The following is a 25,097-nucleotide window of genomic DNA, read 5'->3' as shown; positions in this document are numbered from 1 at the left end:
TAGTTCACAAACAGTATATTTTATATATACAGATGATTAAGAGTAAAAAATGAATACAATCAGTCAGTGGGCAATAGGCATAGATTTCTCAACAAGGATAGCAGCCTCCATTCATAGCAGGCTACCAACTTTTAAAATGTTAGCTTTTAAGTGATTTAATAGTGGCCCTTTTCACATCTGGGTTTGTTCTAGGCCTTTTCCTCTTTCTTCCTCTTGAAGTTTCAACCAACTCCAGTCCAGAGCCTAAAAACAAAACAAGTGCTTATTGAGACACCTCATTCATAAAAACTGTGGCTTCCTGTCCAATTTCCTCCAAAGTATTTTTCAGCTCAGGTTAAATCCTCTCTTGTGTGACTATAAGCTAGTCTAAATAAGAGTGCTTTCTCGCTGGCTAGAAACAAGTTATTGGTGCTATCATATGGTGAAGGCCACCTACCTTTCAACCATCTAACATCAGGTGTCTGAGAGAGGGGCAATGCCACCCACTTTCAAACTGACCTGCAGGGACTGTACTGGCAAAGCATCAGTCTCTCCGCTCCCCTCGCCCCAGTCACTTTACAACAGAAAACATAAGATGTTACCATAAAGCTGTGCTCTTGATCCTTCATTGTGTGGTGCATCACATTCTCTAGCTGATTGCAGAGACTTCGAGATTCCATCAGCAACTCCTCACTAAAACAATTCAGAGAAGATTTTTAAGAATATCACAATAAAAGGAAGTGGCATAAAGGAGGTCCATTTTTTCATCACGGCATACTTTTGCCAGGATTAGCAGAGCTGCTTCATGCCTTCACTAGGCTAGTGGGAACCTATTTTTGTTGTTTTGTTTTAAAAAAGTGAATCACAAACTGCTTTAACTGCCCTCAGTTTGACAGTTTGCTGTGTGACTAAAGGGGTGTTCTTCAAAGGAAGTGTAAAGTTTGCTCCCTTTGGCTGAGAACAGATAATAAAAAGTAATACAGTGCATGTTTTAAAAATAATTCATTCCTTGCTTGAAAAAAAGCATGTACATTGCAATGCTGAACAGAGGAATGAATCTGTTTGTCTTTGAGAATGTTATCGGAAGCCAGTAAAGTATTTCCTTGTGAAGTCAGCCAGCTCCAACCAAGCATGCTACCAGTCACACACCTTTCTTCTGTCATGAGTATCCATCACCGGTGTCAAGGTAACCTGTGACGAGTATTGCCTATGAGTTACAGCACATATGTAACATACAAAAATGCAACACAGGAACTTTAGACACATTTGTAAGATGACATAGTCTATGCGTGTGCAAGGGAAACAGCAAGGGAAAGTATTACCCAGTTCAACTAACTGCAGACAAAAGGGTAATGCAGAACAGGTACCTTCAATCTTTTCAGACCCAGTACCCACTTTTAATCCAAACATGCAGTTGGGGACCCAATTCTTACTCTTCTACCATATATTTGCATGGGGCTGCTGCCCTTGTTATGACCCACTGTGGATAATAATAATTTATTTTTATACCCCGCCCATCTGGCTGGGTTTCCCCAGCCACTCTGGGCGGCTTCCAACAGAATATTAAAATACAAGCTTCCCTAAACAGAGCTACCTTCAGATGTCTTCTAAAAGTCTGGTAGTTGTTTTTCTCTTTGACATCTGGTGGGAGGGCGTTCCACAGGGCAGGCGCCACTACCGAGAAGGCCCTCTGCCTGGTTCCCTGTAGCTTTGCTTCTCGCAATGAGGGAACCGCCAGAAGGCCCTTAGCGCTGGACCTCAGTGTCCGGGCAGAATGATGGGGGTGGAGACGCTCCTTCAGGTATACAGGGCCAAGGCCGTTTAGGGCTTTAAAGGTCAGCACCAACACTTTCAATTGTCCTCGGAAACATACTGGGAGCCAATGTAGGTCTTTCAAGACTGGTGTTATGTGGTCTTGGTGGCTTCTCCCAGTCACCAGTCTAGCGGCCGCATTCTGGATCAGGCCGTGACACACGAGTGGTCCCAAGCCACCTGCTGAAGACCAGTGCAGAGGTAACCAATAACTATGAGAGCAAACCATTGCCTTAAATATTACCTTTTAATCCCAGGATCCTGTAAATTACTGTGCAGGGCTGGAACCTGCAATGAGAGTTGACCAGGATTACTAAGGCGTGATGCGCTTATGCTGTCTGGGCTCCCACTGACAGGCCCACGCACCTTGCTCTGCAGGAGAGGAAGAACACAGATCAAGCTTTCTACATGCAATATGAAGAAATACACTATTTTCATTTAAAGGCATTGCTGCCAGTGATTTCCAAACAGCTGTCAGGATCCCTGAAGAATATCAGTAATACAAAGTTCACAATGCAGGGGGCAGCAACAGGAAAGGACGGGGCATGCTCTAGGGTTATACACTCAGTTAACGTGAGGCCCAACAAGTCTGGCCTAGAGCCCTCAGAATTTGTGAAGCCCACTGGTTTCTTAGCAGGCAAGATGATGGGGAAAGGGTTCTCAGAAGATTTTGAGAGTTGGGAGGGAGCTGTGGGCAGAGTTCATGCTACTTGATCTTCGCCAGATGGAGAAGAATCTGATGTTCCTAACCAGAAAAATATCTTCCACTTTACTCACACAGGCAATTTTCAACAGGTTCCACAGCTCTTTCTGCCGTTTATCCTGAAGCTCAACAACCATTTTCTCATCCTCATTCATCAGGCTCATCACCTCATCCACTTTAGGAAATAACTCCAGTGCCTTTTGCTTGCAGACAACTGTTTTACTGTAAAGAAGAGATTGCCTTCTAATCACGTGTCATCAGCTCTACTAGCACAAGGAGGGGGGGAGAGACAGAGAACTCTGAGAGGTGTGGGACAATGGCAGAGTTCCACTAAACAGTATTCCCCCACTTCAACTTTATTCCCAGTAACCAGGACAACCTCACTAGAGTGGGTCTTTGGGTGTCCTACCTGAGCTGAGCATAAAGGAGGCCGACTTTCTTTTCAAAGGTCTGGATTGCTTGCAGAAGTAGCCTCACGACTTCTTGGCTGTCTCCGCTAGTCCTTTGGTCTAGACAAAAAGTATGCAGAATCAAGTGGCATGTTAGGCAGAGGGTGGGGGCAGGGGCGAGAAAGCTCCTCAAAGACATAAGAAAGGAAACAGCCCCCATTGCTGTGACTGTTGGGCAACAGGCAAAGGAATTAAAACCCTTGAACAGCTTCAGCAAGATTGGATCTATTCTGGTATAAATTAATACCCCTCTCTGGATTTGGCATCACTGCCACTAATGCAGATTAAAATCACCGCTCTATATTTGGCGGCATTCTTCAACATTGCTCAGTAAAACTTGGAGCTAACTGGTAACAGCTAGTTCAGCAGAGTGAAATGTGATTGGAATACCAAATGCTATTGAAGTGGTTGCCAGAACGCAAGTCACTGCTCTTTAGTATTCATCCCTCACCATGTCCACAAAAAAGTGGGGCAAAAGCATGTTAAGGGGTAACAATCTTCTCATTATTAGTAACACACTATTCTGTGTTGTGTTTTGTACTACAGAAGTCTCAAAGGAGACGGGTGGGGGATGTTGATGCTAAAAGAACGGGGATTGTAAACATGCATCTCCACAGCACTGTCAAGGAGCACAAGGTTGGGGAAATGGTGAGATGAGAAAGCAGTGCTAGCACATGGTCTCTTGCGGCAATTCCTCTCCTGTGCCCAGCTGTAGTCAGTTTCCTTTGGAACAGATCATGCAGCAACAAGATTCCTATGCTACAAAGGCTTTTTTTACCTCTTGGCTTTTCCCTCAGTCTCTGGTACAAGTCCTTTGCTTGTCCCTCTCTATAAAAGAAACAGGAAAGACAAATTTTCTCCAGTGGTCGTGAGTGTAGAAGCAAGCCCCCTCCACCCAACACCATGTTCAGACCAACCGAGTGCTCAGCATGGTTCAAAACCTTCTGCGTGGCTTTGGGCAAAAATTGCTCTCTTAGCCTGTTACCCTTCTGTAAGAAGTGAGAATCCTAGGGACTTACACACATTACAATTGGTAAAGCACTTTTAAGTTGCAATGGTAACTTCGAGCGTAGCCCCTGTACAGCTTGCCCTTCTCTCCCGTAAATCCCATTTGGCTACAGTTCAATGCTCCACTTATTTAAATTATTTACAAAATAAAATTACTATAAAAACATCATTTAACAACAACTTAAAAGAACAAACAGAATACTAACAACATAACTACATCAGCCTTTCTTTTGACATGATTTTCCTCAGTGCCTCTCCTGCCCCCTTTTCTAGTACTCCTCTCTTATTGACAATGGCACTCTTCAGTATGGAGAGGGAGGGGGGAACAAGGAGCAACTCAAATTCTGTGCCATATGATCTTGCAGCCTCTCAGTGGAGTAAGTGCTGTTCATTTGCCAGTTTAGACTTAATCCCAAGGATTAAATCCCAAGGATTAACAAGACCCAGAAGATTCTTAATCTAAAATGCCAATTTCCTTAGCCAGCACAAGGTTCAGCTATACATTTCTTAGAATAAAGTGGAAAACCTATCCCTTGACATTGCCACTCCAAGTGACCAGGAGGATGCTCTTTGATTGCTCCCCCTGCACACATGTAACTAGAAAGAGTAGGCAAGAAGAAAAGTTCTGGCCAGTCTTCTTCATGATATGCTGTTGCTGGTTTTTTGGTGCATGGAGCTTTAACCTATCTGTAGCCTGAAATGGCAGAGTTCAAGTGAGACTCTGCTGAATGTATACAATGGAGGGAGAGAGATTAGATTAGCCTCCCCCAGCCTGTTGCCTTCCAGATGTGGATAAGTTGCACCAGTCTTTTCAACCTGGCTATGTTGTGTGTTGGCGTGGATAACCTCCTTTGGGCCGCATGACAGCCGTAGGCGTGGGCACCACCTGCATTTGTAGGGCACACAACCCCCCCCCAAAAAAATCTGCGGATCAGATGAGGAGGCGAAAGTGATGGCCCCTCCCAGCTCATCAAATGGCTGTTCTGATGGCTGTGGAAGGGGCAATTTGCCTCCTATAGTCATCAGGCTACTGGGGCCTGGGCAGGGCAGAGGGGTTTAAGCTGTGCCACCCACTCCAGCGTGGTGTGTACCTTAATTTTTTCTTTTCTGCCACCACCGACAAAATTGGTGGAGTCTTGATGGGCAGGGGGCATAAACATTTGCTTGTGGGGCTGGATCAGACCTGGCCGGGTTGGCTATAAGTGCAACCTAGAGAAAGGTAAGCACCAAAAAAACTAAAAATCAATTTTTTAAATAGGTATATTTAAGTGCTGTGCCACTGGATTCAGTGACTTAGGTGTGCCGAACTTTCTAAGTTTCCTATGCTGTCCTTTAAATATAGGGAAACCCAAATAAAAGCTATCATGTCTGACGTGTTACACATGCGTATCTGACCTCTTCCCAGGGTACATGTCTATCAAACAAAGGAGGTGATTTTATGCTGCCCCAGGATGATGGATACTGGAGAAAATGGTATTTAGGAAAGGGCTAAAACAACCAAAGGCACTACAAGCAACTACTTACAGGGCATCCAGAGAGCTCCCTTGTTTCGGGCCCTGTGGGATTCTCTGCAGGTCCACAATGTCTGTCTGTAGGGCCATCGTCTTCTTCACCAGCTGCTCAACTTCCTCCTCCTTGGGAGGCAGAGGAGGGGACAAGGAAAGGACAGCAAACCAGGAATGGTTTGGTCATGTTGCAAGACATTATTTCCAGTAGCTTAGGCTGCAGGTAACCCAACTCTTTCCAGCCAGTCTTAAACAATCCCAGGCTAGCAATGAGACAGTGGTATCATGCCCAAGGAGGCTGGAGGAAATGCCCTTTTAATACCAGGCAGCTGCGCTCTGCCTTCTGCCATTGACTCAAAATTCACAGCCAGAGCTGGTGTTGTGAGGGGCTTGCAGTCTTGAGCCCACCTGCTGACTCCTCAAGAGCAGCCTTCATTGATCTGGCACCCTCCAGATATTTTGGGCTACAACTGCCGTCGGCCCCAGCCATGACAGCCATGCTATTGGGGGTTGATGGGAATTGTAGTCCAAAACATCTGGAGGGTGCCAGGTTAGTGAAGGCTGCCTAAGATCCATCCAGGGGAAACAAATTTCAAAGCCAACCAACCAAGTAAAACAAACAAATATACAGATGTTTTGTTGCCACACTGTTAGCTTTTGGCCAACACACTGGAAGGTATAATTTTCAGAGCCTTTTGACAATACTTGAAGTTCTACCTCTGAAGCCAGCAAGACAGATAATGGTGTTGGCATAATTCTAGTACCTAAACCTAGCACTTCTCACCTGTGTGCTCCTCTTGCAAAAGCACAGCAGGTGCTGACAAGAAGGAAATTTGCACTCTGGTCTTCCTCTTACGGCTTGCCCTCTGCAAAGAGGCTCATCTGGCCTCCACATTAACATCTTTAAGATGATCTGGAATGTTGTTTACGGTCTTATTGCTGTTGGGTATCTTTTTAGGTATCTTTTTGGGTATCTTTTTAGCCAGATCAGTTTTAATTTTGATTGTGATTATTATTTGGACTTAGCTGTTTGTTTCAAAAGTATCTCCAAATACCTTACCAGAAAAAGAGCCAAAAAGAGCATATCACAACCATCACAATGGCCCATAAAAAGACCTAGCCAGACTTCAGCAGCTTGGGGGATGTGACTGAACTAGTTCTAATGATTATTTTAAGTGGTTTGGCTGAAAGAGTTACATTTTTATATTGCTCATTTTTAACAGATACAGATAAGTAGCCGTGTTGGTGCTACTGGAAGGAAAAAATTTTAACAGATAGTTATCACAGTTTATTCATTGCTTTCCCTGTTAAGTCACTTGTAACACAGTCCTCGTCAGTGGCCTTTGGTAAGGCCTCACTCTCAGCTTCAGCTCTCCATCAACCATATGGGTGCAATACCATATGCAATACCAGGTCTTACAGGGCTGGTACAAGGATCACCAAGACAAGGTTTTTTAAAGATACTTGGAACACTTTAAAGCAGGGGTGGGGAGACATCAGGCTTGGGGATCCACTTTGCTTGTTACTAGAAGACCAAGATCCACCAACCAGAACCTGATGCAAAAGATGCACAATGAAGAGAATTCTGAGCTCAGGAATTTACTGTATGTTCCAGAACAGGATGGAGCTCACAGTCTATACTGCCTGCTATCTACACTGTGGATGGCAGTGACAGGGTTCTCTGCCAGCCCTAGCCAGAGATGCTATTCGAGATTGAATCTGAACCTTTGGCATGCAAAAGAGATCCTCTACCATTGAGCTCCAGCCCCTGCCCAAGCTATTTTCATATCAAAGCTGCTTGCCTCAAAAGGTTTTCATTTCAGCAGTATAATTTAGGGCAGGTAGGGGAGAGTCATTTTGCTGCTGCCATGGTTAAGGAACTGAGAGTCAGAAATGCGTTCTGGTTTACTGCAAATCACTCATAGAGATCTAGCCTCTGCCCACCTCTGCTCTCAAGTACTTGTTATTGTTTATTGTTACTGGGTCCTCTTATCCTTTTCTCCTCCTGTGACCACACAACTCTGTTAATCTCCAGCTAATTTTCTACCTCTTGCCCACAAGCTCTGAAAGAAACAAGGAACATCTTGGGTTTATTCCTCGTCCATTAATCTGCTGCTTCCCAAAGTCCAACAATTCAGACAGGATTGCCAAGAAATTGATCCCAGCCACCTCACAGATTATGGCCTGGTAACTCTAACCATCCTTTGCAAGGCAAAACACTCATCCAAGCAAAACAAAAGAGAAAGAAGTCCAAGCCTACCCGCCCACAGAGCTCCACAGTCTGCTCCATTTCCTTCCATGCAAGCAGCAGTTTCTCAGAAGCTGTAAAAAGAAAAGAGCTCTGGTTTTCAAGAGACCCTTCCTAGATCAGCAAAAGTATCCCTTTGAGCCTTCTCAAGGAGTCACCATAAACATTAGATGCTGTGGCTGGTGAAAACCAAGTCTGATGGGGGAATATGGGGATTTAGGGCAGGGCTGATGCAAGACATGGTTTACTGAAAAAAGGCACTACATTGCAGAACAACTCATTTTTACAGGAACCCTTTTCTAAAGGGAGCTAGGACTGAAGGGGTCTGTTGCTGTTCACACTGAGGAGGAGGTGATTAGAGAGCTCTGACATGCAATATAATAAAGGTGGGAAGTCCAAGATCCAAGGTCGTCCTAGAAGTCAACAGGAGGCCTTTGAGGCACCACAGACAAAAGAAAAGCTTGTGAAAGCAGGGAGCTGTCCAGGAGTATTCAGATTCTCATCAGACATTGAAAATGGGGTGGGAGCACATGGGGCACAACTGCTGTCACTGCAGGGAACGCGGGGGTGGGGGGTGGAGAGCAGGCCAGGAACCACTTTCCTCAACCAACGCCAAGCTATGCAATAATACAGACAAGAAGATAAACATAATTTCTTAAGCGTATAAAGCAAATAAGCACTATTAAAATTCTGTTGTTTGTTTAAATTCTCTCTCCCTCCAAGAATTCCCTGCACAAAAATATCCTGGCAGATGAAGGAGGAGAAGTTTAGCCTAACCTGCTGTCACCCAGCCCAGGCTTTCTGGCCTGGGGAAGGATTCAGACTTGCTATCATTTCTTAGCCGTCTCTGGTGGTCCAGTTGAGGAAGAAGCGCAAAATGTGATACTGTAGGGAGCGTGACCTGGCATCAAGGCAAACAAAACCCAGGGAAGAGGTCTGTCCTAGCAACTGCTTTCCTATCATTAAAAACAGCCAAACTCACTGATTCCAAATTCAGTTTGCTCATTGTACTTCTCCAAGTCAATCTGGATACTGGCTTTGAAGAAGTCCAGCTTTGCCTTCAGCTGCTGCGATAGGGAGGCCATCGTGTTCTTCATCTTGGAAAGGGTACTGTTGTGGCGCAGAAGGTTCCTCCTACAAAGCCAGGCAGAAAGAGAGAGAGTTGCCCCCTTGGAGGCCCAGCTGACCAGACCTTGTCTGCTCCCCTTTGCTTGGGCTCCACAGCCATCATCCCCACCCAGCGTCAGCACATTGACATGGCGCACCTTTTAACCAGTAGTTCTTTCTCAGTCTCAGAGACAGTATTGTAAATTTATACGACTGTCTATCTATAAATATTCCTGGGGTGGCTTGCTAACACTGCAGCGTATAATAATATAAACCAACAAAAAGCAATAAAAAACCAGCCAAGAAAAAACAACAATAGAGACAGCATCAAACATTTACAGTCCGGATTAAACTAAAAATGCAAACAGGTCAATAAAACCTTGGCATAGAAAAAGCCAAAGAGGAGCCAAGCAGGAGCCTGTTTCACATAATCTGTATTTAGAGTGGCATGCAATCCACACAGCTGGGGTACACAAATGTGGTTACTGAGGGCAAAACATTAGCCCCTTGGTAATTTCTGTGTTTCTCCTTTCCTTTTTAAAGCAAGGCTTCCAGCCCCAAGAACTACAAGCATAAGCAGAGCAACACTGGGGAGCCCTCTTGAAGTTTCAGAAGGCAGGCCTTCCAGCCACAGCCACAGCCTCTCTGCACCCTCTCACCCTGGGCTAGCATAAGAAAAATCAATTGGCCAAATAAATATAATACAAATTTGCAGAAATGTTTAAGGCTTTGGAACTGAAGCGTCTCTGGGCACAGAACAGGGAACATTTCCTTTGTGGTGCAGACTTCACTTAGGCTGCTCATAGAACAGGCCAGCGAGGTCTGAGCCCAGTGGACAGAACTGGCAGCCCCAAAGGTAGCAGGATCCCATCACGCACATGGCTGCCCGCTGCCCGTGCTGGAGGTGGTGGAAGTCCTCATTCAGTCTTCGGATGGTATGCCAGACCTGCCCCCACACTTTGCGCAGCTGGAGGAAGGAGAGGTTCTTCTTTGGATCTTGAACTGCAGAAGAAAGAAGAGAAGGATTGACAGGGAAGAGGGACACAAGTGGGGAAACCCAAACCCACAATTAGGATTTTGTATGCTTTACATATCAAGTGCTGGTTTCTACAAAATTAGAATATGTCTGGACTTTTTCAGGCTATCCCAGGACTTGACTGGTCTCTTAATTAGCTGGATGCTACAAAAAACTCTCTCAGGAGCCAAGTCCTGCAACCAGCAAGCCAAAACTACTCCCTGACTTGGCTCTTTCAGCCCCTTCCTGCATGGTGAACCGAGTAATTAATCTAGTCAATCATAGGCGTGGGTTCTACCGCTGCCACAGACATCAGTGGCAAAAATACCCAGCTGTTGGCTCATCTCCCAGGAGATGCAGACACAACCAATGAATGAGGGAGCATCCATAGTCATCACACAACTTACAAGTGTCCATTAGGTTTTGAGATACGGTAACTAACTTTGTCTACACAGGCAAGGAATTCCAAAAGCTCCTTATCTTGCCAGCATTTCCTGACTCTTTCAGTTCATTCCAACTTCTGCAGTAAAAACATCAGGGGCTCCCCTCCCCCCCCTCCCCTCCCCTGGATGGTGATGGGGAAAGGAATTATTTGTGGGATTGAGTGTAAGTATGTTTGAACACTTTTAAGAATTGTATGAAATGTATGTTTGTATGCTTGTATATGTGTATTAATGATGAACTATTTTAACAATAAAAACTTATTTAAAAAAATCAGGGGCTGAATTAATTTGTTATCTCAGTCTTACTGATCAATATAAACGATGTTTCAAAAAACCAAGCTGAGCTTGGGGCTCACATCTGTCATGGGTCTGTGCGCTTTAGAAAAATTCACTCCTTTTCTTGGGGAGTGAAAGACTCAGCTTCAAATTCCCACTTAGCCAGGAAGACCATTGGTGGCTTTGGGCAAGCCAATCCTCCTTAGGCTAAACTAGCTCACCAGGTAGCCAAGAAAATATACAAAAATATATTTCCTATGGTGAAAAGTGTGTAGTACAGAAATTGTGGAATGACACATCTAGAGGCTGCCACCGTGTCGCCTTGTGTTCAGTGTGGTATGTATTCTGCAATTCATGTATGTACAGAAACCTGAATTGTCATAGTATGGTGTCCCGAGTTCTTAAAAAAAAATTTTTAAGTAAGTTCCTAGCCCATACGGTTGCAGAGATAAGCTTGAAAGTGTGTAGGCAAAACCAGGAAGAATCTTACCAGCCAGAGAAGACCTCAGCTGCATGAGGACTTTTCGTGGCTGGAGGAGTGCTCACTGTCCCTCCTCAGTCAGTAAGGAAATATAAAACTATATGCTGGAAGTTTTTATGCCATAAATGGTTATTTTATGATACTTCATTTTCAACTGTATTTTATCATTTTATGTTGTAACCAGAATAGAGAATGATATATTGGGCAGCTTTTTATAAATATAGCAAATAAAACAAGGTGCTACATGTTACACGTTTCTTGAAGCAGAATTTGGATTATTATTTTTGTAAGCACAGAGCACACATATATTTCCAATCAGTCACAAAGGCAGCAAGTATTCCTCACTATATATTCACCTGAAAACAATTAATTGTCCCCCCCCCCAAGTAGCACCAAAACACAGAAAAGGGTCTTACGAATACTGTTAATGCTTTCTGGATGAGGTCGGGGAGAGATCTGAGGCCTGTATGTAACTTTTCGGTTGTCGAACAGGAAGAAGAGGCCTGTGTCAGCAACTGTGGCATCATTTAGCTGCAAGGAAAAGGAAGCACGAATCCCTTATCCTGGGGCCTATAACTTGGATACATCTCCTACAATCATGCCCTATCCCAAGGACTAAGAGCGGCCAACAGAAATAGGATATTAATAGCTAGTTCTCCAAAGGAGTCACTCAAAAAGTCATTCTCCCAAGTGTTCTATCTGAAAGAAATAACATTATGTAGGGAAAAGATGCAGTGTTTTTAATACAATGAGAAAATTAGTACCTCATTCATTGCTACACAAGTCCTGTTCCTCATCCCTCAAGATTCCCTTGTTATCTTTCCTTGAGCGGTTTCCTTTGCTCACAAATTTACTCTCAGCCAAACCATCTCCCACAAAAAGGGGGATCCATTCCCTTGCTTCTGCACTCCCCATCCCTTTAAAACAATGGCAATTCCTTCCAAGGCTTTGTAGTTAAGGTAAAGGACAAAACTGAAATTTCACTAGCTGGGAGTATTCCAAAAGCAACAGGAGCTAATTTGATACCCATGGGTGAAAATGTTATTGGACACACCTTGATGTCAGCCAGATACTGAGTGGCTGGTTTCTCAGAAAATAATGCCAATCCTCCTTCTTGAAGCAGCTCCTGGTCCTGCTCTGGGATGCCAGTATCTGCCTGGATCTTGGCTTTCACACTCTGCAAGGTCTCGTCCTCTGCCAGAGGATACACGTGCACAGTACCTGTTACCATGTCTAGGATCTGCACCAGCTGCAAAAGAAAAAAAAAATCCAAAACAGAGAGAATCTGGAACCAGTACAGGACACATCCCAACTTGCTCCAGTTTGAGAATTTGTCCAGAAATAAAGGCTACCAAGAGCAAGTCCATCCTCTCTGCCAGAGTAAAAGAAAGGATAATCGGCAGGGGTAAATTCTGCTTCAGAGCAGTTCAGATTCTGGGACTCCATGCATAGGGAATGTTTTTGGCACAAACAAGCCATTTCCCACCTGCATTCTGAGGCGGTGCAACCAGATGGAGCACAGCACCATAAATTAATCTACATGACTAGTTTCTCGCCCTTTCTCTGCATCAGCCAGAAAAATAAATGTATCTTTGGACACTAAGTGGCTTATAGGGAAATTTCAAACCTACTTCAGCAAAGCTGTGAAACTGCCACTAAAATGTTTTCACACTTATCTATATTTAAATATTTGTCACGCCTCTTTCCAAAGAAAATCTCTGATAAACGTATTGCACAGTAAAAACAAAAACAAACCTAATATTTGATACATTACTCTGTAATATAATATACTGAATACAGTAATGTAACTCTCTCAACAAATAAATTTTAAAAGTTAATAAAAACTTGTCAGTTTAGCTAATTGGTGGCACTGAGTAAATAAAAATATCATTACCTTTCAGAAAAACAGAAAATGCGTACACATATAATTTATTTGAGCAATTATATAGTACGCTATATACTGTATCAAGCTCACACCAAGTGCCGTAGATAATAATAGAGCTTCAGGCGGAATTTGAAACACTGAATGGATACAGACAAAAATGAGGCATGAGGGAAACTGATTCACCAAAATTTTGTGAAGGAAAGGCAAGAGTAAAACGAAAAGCTTTTAGGGCCTCCCTGAATGCCAACACTGAAGGAGCCAAATGAATATTCAGTGGAATAAAGTTCTGGAAGGCCATGACCTTGTCTTGGGTGCTCACCAACCAGCCAAATGGATTTCACCAGCAGACACACAAGAAGGACCTCAAGCATAGATTTTGATTATGGGGTTTTATAGGAGTGGGAATTCTTTCGGTAATTCAGCTCTAAACCATTTATGGCCTTAAATGTTAACATCAGCTCTTCAAATTGGGAGTGCAGCAACAGCCAGTGCAACTGGCACGAAAGTGGTGCCATGTGTCCAGAACTCCTGGTGCTCATTTTGCAGCAAGAGACGTTTCTGTATCACAACTGCTCCAATAAGCCACTTTAGATTATTCCCTATTTTTTGCAATGTCACATCTAAAGGAAATAAAGTGAAATCTACAGGCACCCCGCCCATTAATAACACTTACTTTTAAATTCAATATATCATCCAAAGCCTTGAAACAACCATTGGGGCCATATGTGGGGTCGGTGCCTCTCTGCCGCGCATGCCATTGGAGCATCAGCTGCAGCCATTTCTCCAGCCGCTCAGCCAAAACACTGAAGGAAGGCAGGAAAAAGAAAGCACTGGAATGAAGAAAATGCTGAGGTGGGGTGCAGGGGGATGAGTCAAACATCTTTTCTGCAGAGAAGAGTCCTAAAAGTTATGTTTAAGAGACATAAAATATTCTGCAGACTTGCTATTCTCTCTCCAGGGCTTCCATTCACGGGACCCTTAACAACAGGATGGATCCCATGTGACTCCCGCCTCCCCAATTCCCTCAAATTAACTAGTAAGCTTTTTGGGGCAGGGATCCTTTCCCCCTACAAATGTTATTCCAAAAATGAAAGAATGCATTGATGGTGGTATGTTTTAATTATAATTGTTGTTGGTTGCTGCATAAATTGCTAGACGTGGGGTTCGGAGCAAGGAAAACCCAAGTTAAAACCTCTGCTTAGCCACAAGACTCAATGGATGGCCTTGGACAAAACATTCACTCACCTAACTTGCCCCACAGGGAACAGAACCTCACTCTGAGCCACTTAGAGGGAGAGCAAGACTGAACTACAATAAATAAGCCAACTCTTCTTCCTATCATATCTCCTCTCAGTCTCCTCTTTTTCAGGCTGAACATACCCAGCTCCTTCAACCGTTCTTCATAAGGCTTGGTTTCCAGACCCTTGATCATCTTGGTCACCTTCCTCTGCACATGTTCCAGCTTGTCAACATCCTTCTTAAATTGTGGTGCCCAGAATTGGACACAGTACTCCAGGTGTGGACAAGTGGGACTATTACTTCCCTTGATCTGGACACTATACTTCTGTATAGAATAGCATTCGCCTTTTTTGGCTGTAAATACATTCCTCAAGTCCTGGTTGACCAGTCATAAAATAAGCAGTGGAAGTTTCTTAACAACAACTCATTTGCATAAATTGCTGTCAGTTCATAACTGTGATTTGAGAGTTGCAGAACCAGAAACAAGGAAAGTCCCAGCCAGCCTGCAAAATGGGCAACCGAGTTTTCCTTGAGGTGTCAGTCGTTCCTTACCAGTTCAGATTGTTGGGGTGTGGCAGCTTGCTAGAAAATTTCACTTCTCCCGACAAGTCTTCATAGACAACAATATCCAGCTCACTTTTCTGCCGGACTTTTGCATGCCTAAGAAGAAGCACACATTGGGCTGGTTCAGACTTTAGCTTACCCTTATAACTGCAGCAAGGCCTTTTGCTACAGCAGAGGAAGAATTTAGGAGCTTTCAATTCCATTTTAAATTAATCACAGCTTGCAGTGTCATCCAAACCCACACAAATTGGTTAACTGAAACATGCCAACATCAAACCAGAGTTTATGAGGATGGCTTACCTCAACCAGCCATACTAAACATTAACCAATTTGCCTGGAAGAAAAGGCAAGCTGTGGTGAAGCTAAAATGGAAGCAGCAGCTTTCAGACTGCCCCTTGTGGCCACTCCAGAGGAAATGGGAGGGAGTGCAAGAGCCCAGAGCTCCCCAAGGCCCTACCTTGACCCCAGAAGTCCAAGCAGTGGTGTCTTCCAGATTGGATCACTACAGGGCACTCTATGTGGTGATGAGGAAGCTGCAGTTATTTCAGAATACTGCGGCACAATTGTTGACAGGAACGAGGCCTTGTCAAAATAGTACAGCTCTGCTCAGAAGTCTGCACTGAGTGCCCATTTGCTACTGCGCCAAGTTCAATGAGTCACTCTTAGAATATAAAGCCCTTAACAGCTCGGCACCCGTTTACTCGTGGGATTGCCTGACCCTTCATGTGCCCACTTGACTGCTCTGATCTGCAGAACTAGCACTGCTGCAGCTACCAAATAATATCCATTCTGCATTTTTGTGTGGCAGCACTTGAGAGTCTGCCACTCCCTGCCTCCTGGCACCAGGCGTGTGTCTTCATTGCACTTCTTCCAGCACCTGCTTCAAACATTTTTTTCATCAAGCCATCCAGACACGTAAAAGCTACATGTGTTTTAATCTGTTTTTAGCTTACTGTTGATTTTCAGTAGTTCTGAATGTTTTCTAAATATCTATTTTCAGCGGTCTTTTATTGACAATTGTGATGTTTTATTTTTTGGAAACCCCTTCGAGGTTTTGTTACAATCAAACAGTCTGTGCGTTAAAGAAATAAATACATCTAAACACACTCATTACCACACAGAGAATTGTCTCTGAGGACTGTGTCTAAGAACTGGAGGAAAAGTTCTCTCCGTCTGAAGCCGATGGTGCTGTGCAGAAGACCACCTGGCTTGGCACCTGCGACATAATGAACACCCTTCTCTCCAGCCTCTGGAGCAGATTTTCAGCTTAAAAAACTAAGACTGTTCAGATTTTGTTTTGTTTTTAATCAGACACCATATGATTGTGCAATTATACATTTAAACCATGGATGGGGAACCCGTGGTCCTCCAGGTGCTGTTGAACTATAACTCCCATCAGCCCCTGCCTCCAACGGCACCTGGAGGGCCACAGTTTAAATCAGAAGTCGCAAATGTAATAGTGAATAAAACCAGTATGGCAAGAAGAAAGAAGACATCCACCAGAGACAGGCAGGATAGCCAAACAGGTGAGGAAATCTTGGTTGCTGCCAAGACATGTTATTTGAAGCTGGAGCCAGGCTCACCTCTCAGATGCAAAATGTGCCTCTTTTTATACACAGCTATAGAAATTATTAAGTTATTTCTTACAGAAATTATTAAGTTATTTCTTACAGATCACCCTGATCAGCATTAACTCCTCCTCTCACCTCCCTGCCAAGAAAAATACTAACCGTTGTATTCTCAGTTTTCAAGTGAAAAGGACATTTCCTAAGAACCTCACAATGGAGCCAGAGTTACTCACCATTGCACTGGCTGCCAGGAGGGCAGAAAAGGTCGGAAGCCTGTGATACACTCAAAGGCCAATGTGCCAAAGCTCCAGTAATCCACAGTCACTGTGTATTTCTGCTGCTCCAGAAGTTCCGGGGCCTGAAACATTGAGAACCAGGAAAAGGCTAGCAGTGCAATCCTTTACCTGTCTACTCAGAAGCAAACCCCTTTGAGTCCAATGAGACTCACTCCTAGGTGGAATGCAATCCTACACCCCACAAGCTCCCAGCTTCCTAAAAAGGCAGAACTTGAGATATGATCCCTTCCCTCTACTTCCTTAAGACAGATTTTATTTAAAATAGCATTTTAAATAAATTTTAAAACAGCAATGGCCAGGTTGAGGACTAAGGACAGAAAGGGCTCCATGACACAATGTAAATCTGTTGTGGAATTCACTAACACAAGATGCAGTGATAGATACTAGCTTGGACAGATTTTTTTTGTAAAAAACAAAAAAAATCCTATTCTTCTTCTTATTAATTACATTTATATATCACTCTTTATCCAAGGATCACAGTATAAAAATGGGTTCATATCGGTTCAAGGTCTGTCACTGGCTACTGGCCATGAGAGCGAAATGGAACTGCCATGTATAGAGAGGCAGAATAAGGATCAGATCCTGGGGACAAACAGTACTGAAAGGCCATCACCTCCCTTGTCCCACTTAGAAGTGTCCAGATGGACCCTTGGTCAGACCCAGGAAAGCAACATTTTTGCAACTCATTTGAAATGCTTCTTCGGGATACTGGCTTTGGCTTCCTGGTTCCTAACAGCTCAGCTTCCCATCCATTTGCTGCCGCCTTTAATGTGCTGCTTCCACTCCTCCTGCCTAATTGTGCCCTCCTGGGTGCAAGCACGCTATTTGCACTTGCAAATCCTTACCAGATACTGCAATGTCCCAACGAAGGAAGTGCAAAGGCTGCCTTGATCCAGCTCTTTGGCATACCCCAAATCAATGATCTTGTGTATTAGCTGAGAGAAAGCAGAGAGGGCAGTTGTGGTAAACAGAACTAGAACCTGAGAGCTTTGGCAAAAAAACAACACCCAAATGGCTGATAAATATATAGCGCAAGCACAGAGTGGGATCAGCTCTGGACCCAGCGCAATATCCCATTCATCCTATCTCTGTGCTTGGAAGAATCGAGGACTGCGAAAGTATTGTTAAGTAGTGTGATCAAGTCTGGAGAGGGTTCCAAAAAAACAGCCAGCCCTTCAGAGCTGAAAGGGACTAAGCCCTACAGCCAAACGGAAAAGCAGGGCCAACCTGCCACAGCCCACCATATACCAGACCCCATGATTCACACCAGAGTGCCACAACCAGAGAGCAGCTGCACTGCAAAGAGATGTCTGCACATCAACAAATTCAAAGTGATTTGAGCAATACCACCAGAACATGCTGCAGGAAAGCAACTCACATCACTAAAAACCTCCAGCCAGTTTAGTCTTTTCTTTTGTAAGTAAATATGCTAGATCAGTATCTTAGCCAAATTATACCCAACCCCTATTCACTGAGTCTTCTCAAACAGCGCCTTTGGCAGGAGGGATACAACTCTGCCCAGCACCCTGCATTAGTGGTGACAGGTGGGGAAGCTTCACAGAAGAGCATCACCCACCCTCTCTTTTCCTTGTTGAAGGACAATGTTTTCTGGTTTCAGGTCTCTATGGATGATCCTGTTCTCGTGAAGGTATCTGAGAGCAGAGGCTGAGACGGAAGAGGGGTGGAGAAAGAGGGAAAGAGAGAGGAATGTATTGTCATGACCAAAATCTATCCGTATGAATCAAATAGTGCATTCTGTTGTTAACTCAGAAAAGCAGCAGCAGCACTGTAAAGGCTCAGAGCCAGTGCCGGATTTACGTATAAGCTAAACAAGCTATAGCTTAGGGCCCCACTCTCTTGGAGGCCCCCAAAAAATTAAAGGAAAAAAAACCTGGATGTGCATTTCCAAAATATAAGGTAAAAAACAAATAAAATAAAACCTACATACAGCAACAGTGGCAAATGGCTTTAGATACCTATTAGATCCATAAATTACCATATAGCATATATTCAACACAAAAAACAATTTGTTTTTGACAAAGGACAGCTGGACATATAAAGGGCCCCATTACCTTCAGTAGCTTAGGGCCTCATCAAACCTAAATCTGGCCCTGCTCAGAGCACCAGAAGTGCAGCGTCTGTCATTAGAAGTAGAGCAGCAGAGTTCGCGTGTAGCAGCCAGAACACACAAGCACAAGGTGCAAGTAGCCATCCAGCTGGGGCCATCCAGACCAGCTGCTAGAGCACATTTCTCCTGAGAATCTGTTTTGCCCTGCCCTGATTTCTAACTCCTACTCTAGCCAAGGGATAGAAGAAAAAGCCCTTGCATGTATGAGAACATACTTTTTTTTTATAAGGACATATTCAAAAGATGAGATAGTACCCGAGACATAAAATATGATAGGCATCTGCAACCACACCACCCAGGGGGCACCAAATCCTCATTGAAATGAGGAGTTCTTGCACACAGCTGTTCATTTCAGTGCACTTGTTCCCTGACAGGTGTTTGCATCTCACTATGCTGTCCTTAAGGTAAAGGTAAAGGGACCCCTGACCATTAGGTCCAGTCGTGACCGACTGGCCGAGGGAGCCGGCGTACAGCTTCCGGGTCATGCGGCCAGCATGACTAAGCTGCTTCTGGCAAACCAGAGCAGCGCACGGAAACGCCGTTTACCTTCCCGCCAGAGCGGTACCTATTTATCTACTGCTAGGTTGGCAGGAGCAGGGGCTGACCAATGGGAGCTCACCCCGTTGTGGGGATTCAAACCGCCGACCTTCTGATTGTCAAGTCCTGTGGTTTAGCCCACAGTGCCACCCGCGTCCTTAATTCCACTCAAAACCCACCGTCTGAGGCTCCTTACCTCCCCACAGGGCCACCTCTGGTCACTTACCAATGTCTGACAGCAAGATAAGGATAGCTCTCTCCCGCAGGCCACAGCAGTTCTCAAGCTGATTCAGGTGCTGAAAGGTGTGACAAGAGGACATGAGAAAAGTTTCTGTTGAGCTTCCATATGTGTTAACCATTATGTGGTTAAACGGTTTAAAAAAAACCCCAACTTAGACTGAGTTTTAGCACACACGAAAAACTTAAAACAAATCCTTATTTCTTGATGAATAGCCTTTGGACTACAATGTAACTTAAATAGAAACTCTTTTTAGAGAAAAATTTCCTCTGAAAGCATTTTATTTTAAAAAAATCTGATTTAAATCAAGAAAATCTGATTTAAATAAAAAATCCATTTTTAAAAATTTTCTTTAAAAATTTATTGATTTTTATCCACCCTGGTGGGGATTGTACCTGAGGCCTTGGGATTATCAATCAATCAATCTTTATTACGGTCCGGAGACCCAACAAATCATTACAAATCAATACACAATTCATACAGCCTACCTCCAGGTTAAACAAGCATTTTGTTTAGAATATAGGGCTCATTTGTTCTTGCAACCACCGATAAAAACTTTGCCACTGCTAACGTTCTAGCATATGTCCGGTCTTCCAGTAGGAACCTGACATAGTGAGCCTCTGATTTTCCTGGGAAAATCTACCAGCAAGGGTAGTATCAGTTCAGCCCTGGCCTGCTCATATTTTGCACAATGCAACAAAATATGTTTTATGGAATCGATGTCTTGAGCACACGAGCAAAGTCTGTCCTGGTAGGGAACTCCTCTCAACCTGCCATCCAACACTGCAGAGGGAAAGACATTTAGTCTGGCTTTGGTGAAAAGCCTACGGTAGTTTGGTACTGTCAGATTTTTAATGTAAGATGTTGACTTAAAGACATACCCATATTGAACTCCTACTGCCAGCGGACTACAGACTGCGTGTGATCGAGATCGCAAGTCACTGTGTGCATTATCCCATAATCTTTGCTTTAAAATCTTTTGGACGCCTTCATAACCCAGGTAATACAGTTGGGGGGGAGACAGACCAATAGAGGTGGCTTATTTAGCCATGGTTTTCTGCCATTTGCTGACAAATTCCGCATTGGTCAAATGTTGGTACAGACCCTTCCCTAGATTAAACACTGAAATCCTGAGCCAATGTTTTAGGGCAGCCCACCACGCTTTAGTTGAAATTGGGCATTCACCAGCTTCTAACAGAAGGGCGGAGTTGGGGACGCAGTTAGGTACCTGCAGCAGAGATCGTAGAAATTTTGCCTGAAAGCCATCTAGCTTTGGCAGGTCCCCATTATGCCAGACATTTGCTGCGTACAGGAGTTGGGAAACGGGCTTTGCGTTGAAAACCCTTAAGGCTGCCGGAACATATTTGCCGCCCTTTGTGAAGAAGAATCTGAGTATGGCTAGCTTTGTAATCTCCGCCTTTTGAAGGGAGGTTTGCCAATGGTGCTTCCAAGATCCTGTATGATGGAATGTGAGCCCTAGATAACTGAAGTATTTTATCTGTTCAAGGTTATGGCCATCCAACACTCATTTAGACTGGGAAAATCTTCTTTCGAAGACTAAAATTTTAGATTTTTCATAATTAATGGATAAACCATTTCCAGAACAGTAATCAGATAATTTCCTCAGCAGATAATTCAAACCCGGTCTGGAACGTGAGATGATGGCTGTCATCAGCATATAGCAACAAGGGGGTGGGATTATCAGCACCACGCTCTAGCCAACTGAGCTATCCTGAAGGCACAGTATCTCCACATCAGGGAAAAGAACACACTTTTCAAAGTAGCTTTCCACAGAGAAATTGATATAGTGGAACTTTCACTCATGCTATCCTTCACCTGCATTCTTAAGTAATATAAGTAGAATAATATAAATTTAGACATTTAGGATTTTAATGCAACAAATAACATATTTGCCTCTTTCCCCATAAGAACATAAGAGCAGTCCTTCTGGCATCCTGTTTTCCCCAGTTTCTCTACCCTCCGGCAGAAACCAACCATATATTTCTAGCAACCTTCTCTGGGAGCAAGACGGCAACTGCAGCAGGAGGGTATTCAAGCAGAATTCACAAAAAGTGTCCCGCTGGATCAGGCAGAAGGCCCATTTGGGTCTGCCTTCTGTTCTCCTGCGGCCGCCAACCAAATGCCTCTAGACGCCTGCAAGGCGGACCTGAGCGCAGCAGCAGCTCCCCCCACTTGTGATTCCCAGGAATGTTCAGGGCCTCCTGCTTCCTCCCTACAGTGGAGGAAGTCTTGACCACCTGCCTCTCCACTATCTAGGCCTCAATGGGCATTCAAGCATAAAACAGCACCAAGACTCTATCCCTGCTCTCAAGGGCTTTGGAACTAGCCTATCACTTGCTGCCTGCAGATACTCGTGTCTTGAATGTAAGCTTAATCATAAATATCTCTTAAATGATAACTTCAGAAGAAACCACTAATGGGTGGCACATTATTTGAGAAGAATGAAGCTCCTCCCTCTGTGCCACAAACTCAGGCAAAGCCCTCACTATGACTGGGAGTACAGAGCAGCCGTTTGATTAAACCCAGTCCATTTTCTCAGTCTCCCCCCCTTTCCGCCCCTCACTCACCCTCCTGAGATCTCCTCCCTGGCAGTACTCCATAGCCAGCAATGGCAAGTCATTCAGGGCAAGGTTTTGCATCCCTTCTGGGACATCCCGGGCAGCCACCACATTGGGGTGGTTTAGCCTGAGGAGAAGAAAACACAGTAAGATCTCAGGTGGATCTCTCACTTTACCTTTAAGCAGTGGCTTTCTAACTTTCTGAGAAACACTTTCTACATTGGCCTCTCTTGCTATGCAATTCCTGAATGTCCACCATGAAACAGGTGTAGAAACAGATCCTGGAGCATATTCTTCAGAACAGGTCATCCTGCTGGGCCCCACAATCCCCCCCCCCCCGAACTGACAGTGTGCTCTAAAACATTCTCCTGGAGCTTCATGTTGCTTCAGGAGGTGGGGGTTTTTTAGCTTTTTAAAATCAATGTCCTTACCATTCTCATCAAGAAGACAAAAACATGAAAGAAGATTCTGCATATTAAACTCTTTGGAGGAAGCATCGTGCTGAGCAGAGTCCCACTGGGGCCTGCTGTCACTGTCAGTCAGCTGACTGGTACTGGCAGCAAACGTCACTTGCCACTTTAAGGCTCCTGGCTGTCCTTTGCAGTGTGTGCTTCCCTTAATGCCACATATGGCTTGGGCAGGTGGGCACAGTTTGGGGGAAATGGCCTTGTGGACCAGACTGGGACCTGTGCAGGGCCTAATTTGGCCTGTGGACCAGAAATTCTCCATCCTCACTTGGAAAACCAAAGCCTGGCTTAATGCTGCAACACCTTCCTCCTCTTCTGTTCTCAAGATGGGGCAAACTAAAAGATAACTCTGTAAATAAACAGGATTAAAATCCTGATGCTAAATGCATTTACTAGAAGGCAAAGTTCACTGCCCACGATATTTGCACAGGCCACACACTTTCCAATACCGCTCACCGTTTCATGATTTGTATTTCTAAGCACCATCTTTCTCTGTTGCGTGGGCTGAGCTCCTGACGACACTGCTTGATAGCAATTTCTTCCCCACTCTCCTGTTAAAAAAGGGGGAGTTTATTCATGTGAACTCTCAGAACCCTGACAGCGTTAGTACTGCTGCAGATGCTACAAAATTCCTATGCCATTCTTATATGAATCTGAGAAGAAGAAGAAGAGTTTGGATTTGATATCCCGCTTTATCACTACCCGAAGGAGTCTCAAAGCGGCTAACATTCTCCTTTCCCTTCCTCCCCCACAACAAACTCTGTGAGGTGAGTGGGGCTGAGAGACTTCAGAGAAGTGTGACTGGCCCAAGGTCACCCAGCAGCTGCATGTGGAGGAGTGGAGACACGAATCCGGCTCACCAGACTACGAGTCCACCGCTCTCAACCACTATACCACACTGGCTCTCTGAGGAGAAAACCAAGTGCAGACTCTATCAAGATTATTTTACAAATGGCCTTTTTGTTGTATATGCACACACACAAGTTACTGAAGCCAATCTACTCAGTAATAAATCTGCCAAGTGTTGGTCAATTTACTAACTTGCCCTGTTTCAGAAGCCAGTGCTGGAGCAGTTATTGCAGAGTTAATGAACAGAACACAGAGTCAGAGCAGTTAGGAAAGAGCCAACAGCACTGGACATTGTTCAGCATAGAGTTTTTTGTGGAATGAGCACAGAGGTGTGTGAATCTGTAAATGAGGGTGGTATGCTCCCTGTACGTCCTTTGGTAACCCCACGCGTAGAAGTGACACCCATTATTACGTGTGGCAACTGGCTTTAGCTCAGCGGTGCAGCAGCTGCCTTGCATGCAGAATGTCCCTGGTTTGATCCCCGGCATCTCCAGACAGAGCTGGGAAGGAGGCTCTGGTCTCCAGCCCTGAAGAGCGGCTGCCACTCAAGCGTCCACAGAGCCAGGCAGACCAAAACTCCGCCTTGGTGCAGGGCTGCTTCCTATGTTTTATGTACCATCTATCTGCAGCCGGGGTTTTTTTTATTAAAAAATCCTATGTGGAAATACCTTGCAGGTAGAAATGTTGCCATGTGAAAGATCTCCTAAAAATCCAAGAGTCCACACACTCAGGATCCACACTGCTGTTTTAGGGGCTCTTGGATGTCTTGGCGCAGCAGCGCCGCCCTAAAAGCGCAACGAGAGGCAAATGGCGCCTTCGAGTGCCACTGCCCATTTCATCGGATGACACAGCACACATCGGGCCAAGCTGCCTCTTTTTAATATCTATCTGGAGTTTACCGAGGTGGCCTCCTGCCCGGGGGGGGGGGGAGACTGCCACGGAAGAAACCAAAGCGGGAGGCGAGGCGGCCGGCAGAGCAAAGCCTTCTCCTTTCCCGGCCGCGAAGCCGCCGCCTTCCGAGGGGCTCTTTCTAAAGGCGGACCTGGACGCGGCCGCCGGACTTCAGAAGCGGATCCCGGAGGCCTCCGAGGCTCCCCTTCTCCGTGTCGCAGGCCCGAGAGCCGCGCGCGGCTACACGTGTGCGTGTGAATGCGTGCGCGCCTCTTCCCCTCACCTGGTTCTGCCAGCGGAGGACGTTGCCGAAGCCTCCGGTGCCGAGGCGCTCGCGCATCTCCCAGGGTCCGCAGCTGCCCTGGGGCTGCAGAGGCGGCGCCATGGCCCAGGCCTCCCTCCTTCCCGCCGGGCCTTCCTTCTCGGGCCCGCCGCGGCTTCCGCCTTGGCAGAGAGGCGCCAGGAGGCGGGCCGGGCCGGCGCTTAAAGGGGCCGCGCGGAGGGAAGGAGGGCTTCATCGCCGCCGCCCCTTACGGGACCGCGGAGAGCAGAAACAAAGAAATAACCCAAAGGCTCAAAGCAGAATGCGATTCAAATGCCTGCAGGGATTTAATAAAGAAAGGCACCAATCTTCGGTCGGCTGGCGAAGTTCCGCAGGGAGGGCGAGCGCCCCGCCCCGCCGGGAGGCCCTTCCCGAAAACCGGGCGCCGGGCCCGGGAGTGGGGGCAGCCAGGCGGCTCCCTCTGTTCCTCTGCATGGAAATGCAGACTTCCTGGGCAGCCGGGGGCACAGAGCCACCAACTCCGCTCTCAGCAAGTTGGCCTGCATTT

The 25,097-nt window shown here is 45.3% G+C and overlaps 1 protein-coding gene and 1 long non-coding RNA gene across 4 annotated transcripts; one reads left to right on the top strand and one right to left on the bottom strand.

The window, feature by feature from the left end:
• IKBKB (inhibitor of nuclear factor kappa B kinase subunit beta) lies at nucleotides 1-24,740 on the bottom strand. Of its 3 annotated transcripts, none has more exons than XM_083629393.1 (21): nucleotides 24,551-24,740; nucleotides 22,984-23,078; nucleotides 22,070-22,187; nucleotides 19,470-19,539; nucleotides 18,155-18,243; nucleotides 17,424-17,513; nucleotides 16,516-16,640; nucleotides 14,703-14,810; nucleotides 13,585-13,714; nucleotides 12,081-12,275; nucleotides 11,443-11,557; nucleotides 9,690-9,813; nucleotides 8,687-8,838; nucleotides 7,717-7,778; nucleotides 5,476-5,585; nucleotides 3,722-3,771; nucleotides 2,904-3,003; nucleotides 2,569-2,716; nucleotides 2,036-2,163; nucleotides 582-672; nucleotides 1-243 (listed from the first exon to the last, which is right to left on the bottom strand). In XM_083629393.1, exons 1-21 carry the CDS (start codon nucleotides 24,650-24,652, stop codon nucleotides 172-174), a joined length of 2,274 nt encoding a protein of 757 aa, XP_083485519.1. In that variant the 5' UTR covers nucleotides 24,653-24,740; the 3' UTR covers nucleotides 1-171. The 3 variants fall into 3 exon arrangements, with proteins under 3 accessions (XP_083485519.1, XP_083485520.1, XP_083485518.1); XM_083629394.1 differs by having other exon boundaries at nucleotides 2,036-2,079; XM_083629392.1 differs by having other exon boundaries at nucleotides 214-672.
• Nucleotides 6,728-8,696, top strand: LOC310769938. Its single transcript, XR_014551870.1, has 2 exons — nucleotides 6,728-7,297; nucleotides 8,428-8,696. It is a non-coding gene; the product is annotated as an uncharacterized lncRNA (long non-coding RNA).
• Nucleotides 24,741-25,097: the final 357 nt, after the last annotated feature.

This window comes from Podarcis filfolensis, assembly GCF_964270895.1.
Source record: "Podarcis filfolensis genome assembly, chromosome: 8".
In the NCBI taxonomy this organism is placed as follows: Eukaryota; Metazoa; Chordata; class Lepidosauria; order Squamata; family Lacertidae; genus Podarcis; species Podarcis filfolensis.
The sequence above is the reverse complement of the archived record's forward strand: the minus strand, read 5'-3'. Positions and strand labels throughout refer to the sequence as shown.